Source organism: Mandrillus leucophaeus, unplaced genomic scaffold (assembly GCF_000951045.1).
Source record: "Mandrillus leucophaeus isolate KB7577 unplaced genomic scaffold, Mleu.le_1.0 Scaffold29, whole genome shotgun sequence".
Classification (NCBI taxonomy): Eukaryota; Metazoa; Chordata; class Mammalia; order Primates; family Cercopithecidae; genus Mandrillus; species Mandrillus leucophaeus.
Genome location: NW_012103031.1, coordinates 2,345,980 through 2,360,848, shown reverse-complemented (window position 1 = coordinate 2,360,848; position 14,869 = coordinate 2,345,980). Strand labels below are relative to the sequence as shown.

At 46.1% G+C, this 14,869-nt stretch overlaps 1 protein-coding gene across 1 annotated transcript in view; it reads right to left on the bottom strand.

Annotated features, from left to right (window-relative positions):
- The window catches only part of SMURF1 (SMAD specific E3 ubiquitin protein ligase 1), an 80,347-nt gene that overhangs the window by 14,701 nt on the left and 50,777 nt on the right, over nucleotides 1-14,869 (bottom strand). The window contains exons 6-13 of the mRNA XM_011985835.1: nucleotides 13,537-13,612; nucleotides 10,771-11,012; nucleotides 9,920-10,004; nucleotides 9,500-9,577; nucleotides 8,153-8,299; nucleotides 6,274-6,472; nucleotides 4,309-4,412; nucleotides 730-844 (exon numbers count right to left, since the gene is read on the bottom strand). Of these exons, the coding sequence (XP_011841225.1) occupies nucleotides 730-844; nucleotides 4,309-4,412; nucleotides 6,274-6,472; nucleotides 8,153-8,299; nucleotides 9,500-9,577; nucleotides 9,920-10,004; nucleotides 10,771-11,012; nucleotides 13,537-13,612 (1,046 nt within the window). The remainder of the gene's footprint in view (nucleotides 1-729; nucleotides 845-4,308; nucleotides 4,413-6,273; nucleotides 6,473-8,152; nucleotides 8,300-9,499; nucleotides 9,578-9,919; nucleotides 10,005-10,770; nucleotides 11,013-13,536; nucleotides 13,613-14,869) is intronic.

The following is a 14,869-nucleotide window of genomic DNA, read 5'->3' as shown; positions in this document are numbered from 1 at the left end:
CGCCTCGGCCTCCCAAAGTGCTGGGATTACAGGCGTGAGCCACACCGTTCTGGTTTTTAACTCAGGAACCACACATCTCTACTTTCAGGTTTGAATTACGTTCACCTCAAACAATGAGTCAAAACTCTGCTTCCATGTTGGTGAAAGGTTCTTCCGCGTTTGAATGCACAAGCGGGACCTGCCCCGCCTTCGCCTCAGCGGCCTGTGCAGGACTCTGGTGAAGGCCATGGCGCCACAGGAGGAGCCCCTGCTGGCCGGCTGCCTGCCCTTGGGCTGGGCGTGCAAACACTGCACTGACTTCCTCATCTCTAAAACCAGCACACTAAGGGTGGCAGCATTTGTGGCTTAGAAAGCTAGTTCTGGAAAGATTCCAGTTTTGACTGGAGGAGGCTGGACTTCAGAACCCACTCCTTAGAATGACACCATTAACAAATACAGTCATCATTCCCGAGTTCCCTCGAATGATCATAAAGTGTCTCGAGTGTATGAACAGCTCCGCTTCCCACTTCAACTCCTTCAACACAACACACCCAGTGACCACAGTCTCTGGAAATACCGGATTGAAATCATCTATCTTAACTCAGTTTTCACTTTACCTCTCCAAGTTTTGCTTACCGATGTCTTTGATTAACTCTACAACGAATAGACCAAGAACCGAGAATGAAACTGAAAATCCATCTCAAAAATTCTCCAACTCAATTCCCTACCTCTTTGTTCATTCATACTTACGGGGTTGATTGAAGAATCCGGATTTATTTGCAACATGTAAATATTGTCTGTAGAATACTGGAAGAGCCCGTAGTAAGGATTCAACATTTCATGGCACAGCAAATAAAGCCACTCCCTGCGAGCAAACAACAAAAATGCATTTGATACGTGCTAAAATTTCTATATATATATATTTTTTCCTGAGATGAAGTCTCGGTCTGTCACCCAGGCTGGAGCACAGTGGCGCAATCTTGGCTCACTGCAACCTCTGCCTTCTGGGTCCAAGCGATTTTCCTGCCTCCTGAGTATCTGGGAGTACAGGCATGCACCACCAGGCCCCGCTAATTTCTGTATTTTTAGTAGAGACGGGGTTTCACCATGTTGGCCAGGCTGGTCTCGAACTCCTGACCACAAATGATCCACCCACCTTGGCCTTCCAAAGTGCCGGGATTACAGGAGCGAGCCACCGCACCCAGCCTGAGTTATTATTTTCTGAGTTTCTTTAATGTTTGCATCATTGTATTATTTTAAAAACCCCAAAGTTAAAAAGAGTCAAGCCAAAAAAGAAAGGCACTTCAACTAGAAGCCATATGGTTCAGTGGCTGCACTCGGGTTGCGATAAGCCCAGCTAGTGGCGGTCTCAGACAAACACCTGTGGCAGATCTACAGTCTTTCATTCATTCTACTCAAAACTCCTTTTCAATGGATCGCATTAAGATAGCAGCCCCAAATTTTATTCTGGAATTTCTTACTCTTTCAAACAGAATGACAGAGAATAGGGAAGGACGGACACAAATGCAGAGAAGCTGTCCAAGAAAATCATGAGAATACACAAAAAATATCAAACAAAAACAGTTCTGTATTGTACTCAAAAGAACAGAAAGGAACAGCCAGAAGAGATGAGACTCCAAATCCTATAAAGTTTCTTTACTACAAAGGCAACATTGCTGAATTTGAATTCATCCCAAGTTTTGGAGTTTCAATTTAGGAAGAACCTTTTTTGAAAAAGACAAAGACCTTCAGTTGGCTAGACAGGAAGTGATTAAAATACAAGCAAACGTTCCAACCGAGCCATGGACGACATGAAGATACAATCAGCTGTGTTCTGGAAGTGGTAGGGGAAGCAATAACTAAACAGGGGAAGCTACAGAAAGGACTTCAGGACTAAATACTGGGGAGATAAGTGTAGCCTGACTCCCACAGATCGGATAATGAACACACCCCTGCACATGGGTACTACACGTGCAACTGGAATCGCTCCACCTCTCTCTGAGATAGGTATGACCCTATTAGGAGGAAGACTCCAGTGGTGAAACAACACTACAAGACCAAACTGGAGGTGGCAGAGCAGGGATTCCCAGCTCTTCCCACTATGGCATCATGTCAGTCAAGGGAAATGCACAAAGACCTGTCTCCACGCAGAAGACTAGACGACTACGGAAGACGCGGAAGGAATGTAACTCCTACCAGACCAAACCAGGGAGTCCAACAGCTGAGTAACAAGCATTTCAGAACGACCAAAGAAAGAAAATGTGCGAAGAAATTGACAAAAAGTAAAATTCATTCATTTGGCACATATTTACGGAGACAAGTGTTCCGCTGTGTGTTAGCTGCTGTTGTAAGAACCGGGGATCAGCTGTGAACAAGACAAGGTTCCTCACTGTGTGCAGTTTGAGTCTCTCGGAAGATGCAGACGAGAAACGGAGACATCACACCACACAACCATGAGGTGGTCACAGCATGACAAGGGAGGACGCCAAGAAAGGGGAAGCTACGGGACGCCCAGGACAATGGACCTCACCCAGGGAAGCAGTGAAGTCTCACGACGACCGTGGCACAGAGGAGCGAGAGAACTGCCATCAGGCTGCACAGAAGCCTTGCAGGAGACACAGGGGGGCTGTCAGAAGGTATGATGTGTAACCGTCCTGGAGGACTTGAAGTTCAAAGGGCAATAGAGACAGTGAAAGCTACTGGGGAGGGAAGCCAAGGCGGGAGGATCACCTGAGGTCAGGAGTTCAACACCCACCTGGCCACCATGGTGAAACCCCGTCTCTACTGAAAATACAAAAATTAGCTGGACATGGTGACTCGCTCCTGTAGTCCCAGCTACTCAGGGGGCTGAGGCGCAAGAATCACTTGAACCTGGGAGGTGGAGGTAGCAGTGAGCTGAGATCCAGCCAGTGGACTCCAGCCTGGGTCACAGAGTGAGACTCTGTCTCCAGAAAAAAAGGGAAGAAGAAATTCTTGGAAAAATTAGAATTTGTTCCAAAAAGTTAAACAAATTCTAGAATACTATTTAACCCCTTAATGGACAATATTTTCATTCATAATAATATAAACCATATAAACTTTCATCCCTTTACAAATAATTGGTAGACAAGCATAGGAGACTCACCAAATTTTGGTTACAGAAGAGACTGTAAATCTTAACCTTGACAATATAAAAGTAATATTACAGATGATAGAATTTAAGAGGCAGAAGGAATGCTGAAGAGAAGTTACAAGTATGAATATCCTGTTCTTATGCAAGTGAGAGGTCCAGAGATCATGTCTCTAGTTGATAAATCAAAAACTAAAGGTGAAAGCACAGGACATGAAGTTACAAATGAGGGAAGAACTAAAAAGATTCATATTACTAAATTGAACATGAGAGTAACTAGAGTCAGTCTATCTTCTGTATATGCCCATAAATCATTAAATCCAGAAATAATAAGACACCTATTCAAAGAAAGAGCTAAAAGAGTTAAGGAGCAGTTGTCTTAGCCAAGCACAGTGGTTCACACCTGCAGTCTCAGCACTTTGGGGGCCAAGATGGGAGGATGGCTTGAGCCCAGGAGTTTGAGACCAGCCTGGGCAACATAGTAAGACCTCATCTCTACAAAAAACTTTTAAAAAATTAGCCAGGCGTGGTGTTACACACCTGTAGTTCCAGCTACTTGGGAGGCTGAGGTGGGAGGCTGGCTTGAGCCCTGGAGGTTGAGGCTGCAGTGAGCTATGATTGCGCCACTGCACTCCAGCCTGGGCAACCGAGTCTCAAAAAAGACAAAAAAAAAAAAAAGAAAAATTGTCTTGAAGGTGAAAAGAGGCAGGACACGAAATAGCAGCTTTTCATCATTCTATTCTGGTTTTTTTATATCATTTTCTTGAATTATTTTGACCACAATTTCAACATTTTACATAATTCTTTTGACACGAATGCAATTTACATGCAGTTTACATGCAGTCCCTGCCCTGCTCCCTGCAGAAAATCCTCTACAGAGGAGAGCAAGGCCACCTCCTGTGTTAATTTCAGGAGCATGTCCTGAAATTATGTTTCAAAAGAAGGGAGTGAGTTTAAAGGTTGAATTCTAGCTTTACAAGAAGTCGATTAGTAGTGATGATCACGGATATTCTGGTAGGTTATGACAAGAGGCTGGCACGAGCACGCTCTGAGGAATTCCTGTTAGAGGGTGGCTGCAGCCAGCCCATGCTGGCCCGACTGCTCCAGGGAGACATCAGCCCTGCCCAGGAGTGCTTGGTGATGAGCCCTGGAGAAGGGCAAATGACTTCTCCTGAAAAGACGGAAATCCACGCAGCAGAGAAGGTGAATTAGCAACTCACCTGGCCACGCCACCGTAATCCAAACCTTCTTCCCCGCGGAATTTCACCATTAGCCGTTTCTTCAAGTCTTTGGGTCGCATCTTCATTATCTGGCGGTAAGACTCCTGAATAGCAACATCACAGTTTCAGAGAGAAGAACATTTCTTATTCTTCAAGTTATAAGCGGTTATTGGTAATGGCGCCTGGTTAAGAATACGCATCCATTCCAATTCAAGTTTTATCTGGCTCCTAATCGGAATGTTTCTTTGGCATCTAGTATATTCCATCATCTTTTTTCTCAGTTTCTCCCTCTGAGACAACAACAAAACAAACACAATGCCAGGAAACACTAACCTTAAGGGAAACACGTGTCTGTTTTCAGTGAATCACCAAGGAGTGAAGGACAAATCTCACTAGGGTTGGTTTTTCTCTGTATAGATTAATTTCAGTGCACACTATAAACAACTTATGCATTGCAACCAAAATCAAGACGTTAGAAAGTCTGAATGCTAAGGGAGTTCTGAGCCTGTTTTTATATCTAAAGTGAAAAATCACATTTGACTTCACACTGAGTCAAAAAGCAAAAAGATTTTAAGTTTTTAAGTAAGACATAAGGTGGCTTAAGCACAGCACAGAACACATGTGATCAGCCTGCTATTCCCTCAGACTCAGCACTTGAAGCAGAAGCCACTACATGTCTGTAGATGTAGATTCAGTAACAAGGTACTTAAGAATTTTTTTATGCTTTAAATTTAACGCAATTCAAACTCCAGCAACCCAGCTGGGTGCGGTGGCCCATACCTGTAATCCCAGCACTTTGGGAGGCTGAGGTGGGCAACTTACCTGAGGTCAGGAGTTTGAGACCAGCCTGGCCAACATGGTGAAACCCTGTCTCTACTAAAAATACAAAAAAGTAACCGGGTGTGATGGTGGGTGCCTGTAATCCCAGCTACTCGGGAGGCTGAGGCAGGAGAATCGCTTGAACCTGGGAGGCGGAGCTTGCAGTGAGCCGAGATCATGCACTCCAGCCTTGGCAACAGAGCGAGACTCTGTCTCAAAAAAAAAAAAAACAAAAAAAAACTCTGGCAACCTGAGAGGGAAAGAGGAAACAATCTGGTAGTGAAGTCAGTACTTCAGCGCTTTTCTAACCCTGCAACAAGGGCAGACATGCAGCAGGCAGGGCTGGGCACTGCGGCCAAGCTGCCCATCCAACACCCAGGCCCAGCCCTGGCCGTGGGGAAGGCGCTCAGCTCCCTGGCCCCGCTGTGCTCCCTCGGCACTGTCACCCAGGGAGAATCTGTGCTCTGTCTCCTTTGATCATTTCTGACAGTGTCTCCACAAAGGAGGGCAGGAAATGGCCCAAATGCCATGGAGATTTTCCCGAGTGGTCGGCTTTCTTGGGAAAAGCGCCGGTCTGTTTAGAGATCTGCTCCTGCAGGAAGCCGTGTAAGGGACAGAACGTGTCCCAGGAGCCACCTGCTCCCTGCCAATTTCCACAGGAGAAGCAGGACGACCCCCAGCCCCTGAGCTGCCCTGAGAAGGACAGCCCTCAGATGACATCTCGTACAAGAAGAGAGGAGGGAGACTGCCTGGCTCTGGGGAAGGCGCAGACTGCAGGAATATTTAACCCGCATCATGTAGACAAGGCGGTTCCCGCTATTTTTTAGTGCTAGTTTCTATATACACCTCTAGGTTTTCACCTAGAGGTGAAACTATTTAGTTGTCTCCCTTTTTACCATGAGAGGAAATAAATACCGTTCCCTCCCTCTACACAGGCTGTGGTTCCGACAAACTCTGCACTTCCTTTAGTAATAAAATCAATACCTGAAATACCAAGAGAAAGAAAGGTTCCCTGAAACGCAGACATCACCCACAAAGCAGTTCATTTAAAGCAGCCCTTTAAAACAAAGGCATTTGAGATTCCTTTGTCTGAGCTGCCTTATTTGTTTCTGAACAGGGTCTGGGCAGTGGCCCTGAACTCTCTACCTCGAAGATTTCTTCTCTGGACACTTCGATGCGGCAGTGACCAGCTTGGGGCTGCTGAAGCGACAGTTCGTGTCTGAGGACTTTGAGCTTCTGGACTAGATCTCTTTCGTATCTCTGGGCAGGAAGCTCCTCGTCCTCCAGAGAGCCCTCGCTGGGCAGTGGCAGCGGCTGGCTGGGCTCCTTGAGTTGGCACTGGTGACTTGGGAAGAAGAGACGCAGAGAGTCACTCTGAAGCCCCGGCCAGGGGAGCTGCAAGCACCCACGTACGCGACAGGGTAGGTGGAGAGGGCTTGCTACATGCACCTTCAGGGAGAATTTGCTTCCCTGATGGCATAACCAGGTACCTAGCTAACTGTGTAAAAGTCGCTGATGGCCACATTAGCCTAAATATAGGTCTACAGTACAATAAAGGAGGTACCCCAGGCTGGGCGTGGTGGCTCAAGCCTGTAATCCCAGCACTTTGGGAGGCCAAGGCAGGTGAATCACCTGAGGTCACGAGTTCGAGACCAGCCTGGACAACACGGTGAAACCCCGTCTCTACTAAAAATACAAAAAATTAGCCAGGTGTGGTGGTGGGCACCTATAATCCCACCTACTCAGGAGGCTGAGACAGGAAAATCACTTGAACCCGGGAAGCGGAGGTTGCAGTGAGCCGAGATCACACCACTGCACTCCAGCCTGGGCGACAGAGCCAGACTGTGTCTCAAAAAAAAAGGAGGTACCCCAATTCCAAGCAACCACTTATCTCACACTTTACTACTACAAATAAAAATGGAAATGGTTGTCATTTATTATGCATCTATTACACACCCATGAGATGGACCAACACCATCAGATGCACCTTGGCAGTTAGAATGAAATGGAGATGATGGGAAAAAATTTTAAAAGAAGATAACAGTGGAGACTCAAATGAAATCTAATGATAGGCACAGCAGCAGACTGCTCGAGTGAAATCTAATGAAAACCATCCCTCATTTTTACCGCCAAGAGATTTCCACGCCTGCTCACTGAGAGCAAACTTTCAGTAAAATAAAAGGAGTAGTATTAGTACGGTGACAAAGTGGCAGTTGTCCAGTTTAAGTTTTGCCACTGAGACACACAGCTGTCAGTAAAAAGAGCTATGTCGAGGGCGGGCGCAGTGGCTCATGCCTGTAATCCCAGCACTTCGGGAGGCCGAGACAGGCAGATCACCCAAAGTCAGGAATTTGGGACCAGCCTGGCCAACGTGGCAAAATCCCATCTCTACTAAAAAAATAATAAATTAGCCGGGTATGGTGGCAGGTGCCTGTAGTCCCAGCTACTCAGTAGGCTGAGGCAGGAGAATCACTTGAACCAGGGAGGCAGAGCTTGCAGTGAGCCAAGATCGCGCCACTGCACTCCAGCCTGGGCGACAGAGCGGGACTCCGTCTCAAAATTAAAAAAAGAGCTACGTGGGATGTTTGGCTCTGAGAACACAACAGGCCTGGAACACTACATATGGGATCCAAGAGAATTCCCAGTTCCAAGGTATCGAGTTCCCCACCGTGCAGGCACTAGGGGGAGGACATCGCCTATCTCTACTTCTCAACCTAAGGGCCGCATGTCTCATGAGAGCGCTGCCTGCAGAAGCTTCCTTCGTGAAGCTGCCTAAGACTCCCATCTCGGTAAATTTTATCTAGGCTGCAAGTAAGAAAAGGGTAGCAGCAATCTAGGGCTTCAGTGCTCCTCACAGCTAATTTAAGAGTCTAAAATATGCAGTTATCCACCAGATATCTAACATCATTTTGACCACGCTTATTACCCAACCAGCAAGGCAGTCAATACATTCACACAAATCAGTCCAAGAAAGCATTCAATTATCAATGAAAGAGGTCAGCAAAAACTATTTTTAAAGTCTTACTTCATGATGTGGTGTAACCTTGGGTCTGTAAACTGGGTTGTTCGGTTATTATGATCTACAAAATATATCCTCCCAGAAACTGTACTTCTGACTTCCCAGCCTGGCGGCAGTGGTCCAAGTTCATCACAGTTCACACTGTTAAGGTCTCTACCAAAATGGAAGATACAGAAAGGTTTATCCAGCTGAGTATGGAGGAATGAGGCCAAAAGTCAGCAACAGAAGCCGCAGAGGTTCCTTATCAAGGTGTCTGTGTCCCAGCTCTGCTAAGATGGACCTTCGTGGTGCTACTTATGCCAAACCTCCACTCAGTCCAGGCCCCTCTGTTGCAAACAGCAGCAACATCCAAGAGATTAAAAACGCAACTTTCAGGCTGGGTGCGGTGGCTCACGCCTGTAATCCCAGCACTCTGGGAGGTGGGTAGATCACCTGAGGTCAGGAGTTCAAGACCATCCTGGCCAACATGATGAAACCCCGTCTCTACTAATAATACAAAAATTAGTTGGGTGTGGTGGCGGGTGCCTGTAATCCCAGTACTTGGGAGGCTGAGGCAGGAGAATCGTTTGAACCCAGGAGGTGGAGGTTGCAGTGAGCCCAGATCACATCATTGCCCTCCAGCCTGGGTGACAAGAGCAAAATTCCATCTCAAAAAAAAAAAAAGGAAGTTTGAGAGCTTATAACCATGATAAGGAACAGGGGCTCCCCACAGAATATCATTTCTTATACGAAAGAAGGCCCAAATAGTAGGAAGTATCTTAGTGCTGTCAGAAAACTAACTGAATTCACAAGTGTCATTAAACGCTCCAGGCCAGAAGGGTTTCTTCATTGGAAAGTTCCCAGACAGCACCAAGCTTTTCAAGGGGAAGGGAGAATACAGGAACATGCATTCAGAAACTTGCTTCTATAACACTTGCAGGACAAGCCATTCTCATTTTCAAATGGGCTTTTTGTTCAACAAGTATTTTCCACGCTAAGAATGATTAATTATTCTCCTGATTAATCATTTCAACACAATCTACAGTCAGAAGGGAGCACAGCTTTACCGACCGAGATGTGTTTCTAATTAACACAAAAGCCTGTCATTTCTAACGGGGTACAAAAGAGACACCGCATTCGTTTGCAGGTAATATATTTCCAGTCTCATTATAGGTACTGAGTCATAAATTAAACACAGATTTGGAAAATCAAAGACAGGAAGTTTATTCTCAGATGAAACAAATTATGAATAAAAAGGAACTAAGTATTACCAAAACTCGTATTAGGTAGTAATGCTATTCCAAAAGGAAATAAAAAGCAACGAAAAGAAACAAAGAAACTTAACTCTGTTATGGGGTGGGGGGTCTCTCTAACCTGGGCTCAGATGTATGGCCTTGCAGAAGGAATTCGTATAGAAAAGCTTCATCTCCCCCAGGAATGGTCCCCGAGGGACTGAGGCAATGGGGACAGTAAAGTAGAAGACAGAAAGGGTAACAGAGTCTTTATATTTCCTTGACTTATGATAGAAAATTTTAAGCATATAAAAAATGAGCGATCCTAAGGAATCGCTGTGTAACCAACTTCAGCAATGATCACGGTCAACCTCGTTTCAAACGTACCCCTGGCCACTCCCCCCACCCCAGCTTATCTGAAGGAAATCCCAGACATCAATATCATCTCATTCATCAATATTTTTAGTTTAAAACAAGAGCAACACATCTGGGAGAGGGCACTGGCTTTTCAAGTCAACTGCTGGAAAGACAGCTGGGAGGGTGTGCATTTCAGGAGGCTTACCTTGGTATCCTAGGGTCGTGCCACGTGCTAACTCCGGTCTGTGTGTGCAAAAAGTAAACCTGGCCCTGGACTGTTGTTCTTTGTTCTACACAAGAAATCAGGGATCCACATTAGACAACTTCAGTTCCAGGGAGAGTCTGTAAGCAACCCTCGATGCCCTCCCTTCTGGTATTATCTACATCTAGCTAACGCTCCCCGTCTTCTCCCGGTTCTTCTGAGGTGGTCACATAATCCCCTCTTCTCCGTCTTGCCCCATGCTCTCCTTTCCAGAGCACTACAGACATCCTCATCTAGCCTACATGTTATCTTGGTTGGCTCTGGTCTTCGTTTGCCTAAGATTTTCACTTGATTTCTAGACTGGGAGATGTGGAGCAATTGCTGAAAATTCATGCTTAGCTAGATTGAGCACCATTTTCTTCCAGTTGTCTTTACACTGCCACGATTATCAAATGGCATAGCCATGCAAACATCCGCACTTACGGCACAAACAGGCTACTCAAAAAGGGTTAAAGGCCGGGTGCCGTGGCTCACGTCGGTAATCCTAGCACTTGGGCGGCTGAGGCAAACGGATCACTTGAGCCCAGGAGTTTGAGACCAGCCTGGGCAACATGGCGAGACCCATTCGCTACAAAAAATACAAAGATTAGCTGGGCATGATGGTGTGTGCCTGTAATCCCAGCTACTCGGGAGGATCACTTGAGCTAGGGAGGTCAAGGCTGCTGTAAGCCATGATCATGCCACTGCACTCCAGCATGGGTGACAGAGCGAGACCTTGTCTCAAAAAAAAAAAAAAGTCAAGCTCCTGGAAACAGGGCAGATGGCACTGGCCACAGCAGGGTACATTCTCTCACCGTAGCCTTCGGGCAGTTCCGGGGACTGGTGGCCGTGTGGTCGGTTCTGGGGCGTCTGTAGTGAACCTCGCACATCAGGGTTTCGAAGCCGCTGTGCCTGAAGTCTTTGATCTTGACTTGGGGACTCCACAAACCTGCAGTTCCCTCCTCCGGCAGCAGCACCGGTGCTATCTGTGTAAGGGGCTGGTTCCTCCATGAAGCAGCTGAGCGGCCTCCCAGGCCCTGAGTCTTCATACACCGATCTGAAAGGGACGAGAGCAGGCAGGCATGGTGTCACCATGGAGGAGTCACAAGACCAGCGCCTTAGGGCTAGTGTCCTGGGGACACTGTCACATACATTCATTTGCTTTCCTTTAACAATGTCCAGTGTTCCAAGGGCCTAGTTTTGTAAAATTCACCCTGTGCCACTCAAACAGAAAGACAGACTCTTCTAAGAGGAACAGGTGGCCGGAGTGTCCCCAAGGCCAACTGTACAGTTTCACCGTAGGGTAGACTGGAATGATTAGAAGAAACCAGCCTTAGACCCAGAGGAGTTCGTGAAATGAGATCTCATTTTTCTTGATTTAAAATCAAATCCAGGCCGGGTGCAGTGGCTCACATCTGTAATCCCAACTTCGGGAGGCCAAGGTGGGCAGATCACTTGAGGTCAGGAGTTCAAGACCAGCCTGACCAACATGGTGAAACCCCATCTCTACTAAAAATACAAAAATTAGCCAGGCATGGTGGCACATGCCCGTGGTCCCAGCTACTTGGGAGGCTGAGGCACGAGAATTGCTTGAACCCAGGAGGTTGCAGTGAGCCAAGATTGCACCACTGTACTCCAGCCTGGGTGACACAGCAAGACTCCATCTTGAAAATAAAATAAAATCATATCCAAATACTCCATTTTCCTTGTTATTTTACTCTATAATGAAACTCCTAGTTACATAAAATACCAAGATACCTTTAGGTACTTTTTAAACATCAATCTTTACCCCCTGAGCAATTTTGAAGACAATTTACCTTAATAGGCTACTGTCCCTTAGAAGCAAATACTTCTTTAAAATCTTAGATTGAAAAATTTCAAATATGTACAAAAAATGAGAGACCAGTACAATGAACCCCCCGTGTCCACCCCACCCAACTAACCATCATCCAATGTCCACTCTTCCAATCCCTCCCCACCAACCCCAACATTTTATGACTTCATCCTTAAATATTTCAGCCTCTAAAAGGATCTATATTGTCCCTCTAAAAGACAAGGACTTTTTCCATTATCATGACTAAAAAATGTTCATTAATTTTTTAAAAAATCAAATGCCAGTGTTCAGATTTCTCCAATTGTCTCATAAATCAGGATCCAAAGTCCACACCTTGCATGTGTAGCTATGTCTCAAGTTTGTTTTCATATGAATTGTTGACAGTTCTCCTCCCCTCCTGTCTTTGCTTTCCTCGAAGTCTATCTGCTGAAGACAGTGAGTTGTCTGTCCTACAGAGAGCCCCATTCTGGATGCTTGTTGATTATATTCTCTTGGGGCTGTGAGACACACTCCTGGTCCCCTGTATTTCCAAGAGGTGTGTTAATGTTGGATCATCTCTCTTCTGTGATGTTAGCAATTATTGATTGTTGGCCAGGTCCATTAATTCATGGGGGACTGCAAAATTGTGACAGTGACCACTGGTCCCCTGTATTTCCAAGAGGTGTGTTAACGTTGGATCATCTCTTTTCTGTGATGTTGTTAGCAATTATTGATTGTTGGCCAGGTCCATTAATTCATGGGGGACTGCAAAATTGTCACAGTGACCAATGACAGTTTGGCAGTTTGTTTTTAGTGTGTTGAGTTCTTTCCCCCGTCATTATGAACCCAAGGATTTTTAATATATTTGATATGTTCCAAATTCATGGCAGTTATAATTCTTTTCTTCTCTTTGAGCCAGGGTCTTGCTGTGTCGCCCAAGGTGGAGGGCAGTGGTGTCATCAGGGTTCACTGCAACTGCAAACTCCTGGACTCAAAGCAATCCTCCCGCCTCAGCTTCCCTAGCAGCTGGAACTATAGGTGCATGCCACCATGCCCAGCTAATTTCTTATTTTTTATTTTTTAGCAGAGACAAAGTCTCGCTATATTGCCCTGGCTGGTCTCAAACTCAAGACCAAAGCCTCCGGCCACCTTGACCTCCCAAAGTGCTGGGATTACAGGCAGTTATAATCCTTATTGATGCTCAAACTCACCCATCTTTGGCCCATGGGAGCCTCTTTCATTGGATTCTGAGTCTTTCAGGCACAACCTGAATTGTTGTTGTTGTTGTTGTTTGTTCTTGTTTGTTTGTTTTTGAGACAGGGTCTCACTCTGTCACCCAGGCTGGCGCGATCTCTGCTCATTGCAACCTCCTCCTCCCAGGTTCAAGCAATTCTCCTGCCTCAGCCTCCTGAGTAGGCTGGGACAACAGGCTCCTGCCACCACGCCTGGCTAATTTTTTGTATTTTTAGTAGAGATGGGGTTTCACCGTATTAGCCGGGATGATCTCAATCTCCTGACCTCGTGATCCACCCGCCTCGGCCTCCCAAACTGCTGGGATTACAGGCGTGAGCCACTCTGCCTGGCCAATCCCAGTTGTTTTTACAGCTTCCTTAATAGACAAGCAAAGTGGTTCACAGTTTTATCCCAACATCCTTATGCATCTCAAGCATTCTGCAGAGTGACTTAAGGAGCGAAGGGCACTCTCCTATAGGCCGAGAGGTTAAGGCAGCAGAGAACTCGGCCCGCCTCTCGCTGTGGTCATACGTACCCTTCATTTTCTAACAGTCCCCTGCAGTCCACCACCGAGCCGCCAGTTCCTATTCTGTCTCGTGTCTGTAAACTGACTAAAAGAGAAAAGAACGACTTGTGTTAAAACCCAGCGGGGTTTACATAATTATAACACAGTGAGTCACTGCTCATTTAGCATTTATGTACGATATCATAAAAAATGAGGCATATGTGTATGCATACACACATATATTCCTATGCTTTCGAACACGAAGCATTTTACTCCGGTAGCTGCGTCCTACTTGGAATATTCCTTGTAAATGTGGCTCAGAAAAGGGTGCTATGTTTCTTCTGGCCTCCATAAAAATAACAATGCAATATTCAGTCCCTCTATTTTTAAGAAGATTTATTTTTTAAGAAGACTTTTTTTGGGCCGAGCACAGTGGCTCATGCCTGTAATCCCAGCACTTTGGGAGGCCGAGACGGGTGGATCGCCTGAGCTCAGGAGTTTGAGACCAGCCTGGGCAACGTGGCAAAATCCCATCTCTACTAAAAATACAAAAATTAGCCGGGCATGGTGGCGCACACTTGTAGTCCCAGCTACTTGGGAGGCTGAGGCAGGAGAATTGCTTGAACCCAGGAGGCGGAGATCCTTACAGTGAGCTAAGATCGCACCACCGAACTGCAGCAGGGGTGACAGAGTGAGACTCTGTCTCCAAAAAAATTGAAAATTAAAAAAAAATAAAGAAGTTTTTTTGGGGGGGATTAAGTCTCACTGTGTTGCCCAGGCTGGCCTCAAACTCCTGAGCTCAAGCAATCCTCCCGCCTCAGCCTCAGAGTAGCTAGACTACAGGCATGTGCCACTGAGCCCAGTTTTTATTTCTTAAGAACATTCCGACTTAAGTTTAATAAAGACACAGAGAGGCCAGGCACGGTGGCTGACATCTGTAATACCAGCACATTGGGAGACCAAGGCGGGCGGATCACCTGAGGCCAGGAGTTCCAGACCAGCCTGGCCAACATGGCGAAACCCCGTCTCTACTAAAAACACAAAAAATCACCCAGGCGTGGTGGCGGGCAGCTGTAACCCCAGCTACTCGGGAGGCTGAGGCAGGAGAATCACTTACACCCGGGAGGCGGAGCTTGCAGTGAGCTGAGATCGCGCCACTGCACTCCAGCCTGTGCGACAGAGCAAGATTCAGTCTCAAAAAAATAAATGAATCAAGACACAGAGAGTACATTTAGCATTTGCAAAGTCTAAGTGAATCTAAATATTTATTCTCTATCTTTACTATGAACAAGACTTTTATAAAGTTGTTTTCAGTTACTCGTTTTTCTCCCTGGCACATCCCTCCACAGAGAAAAAAAAAAAA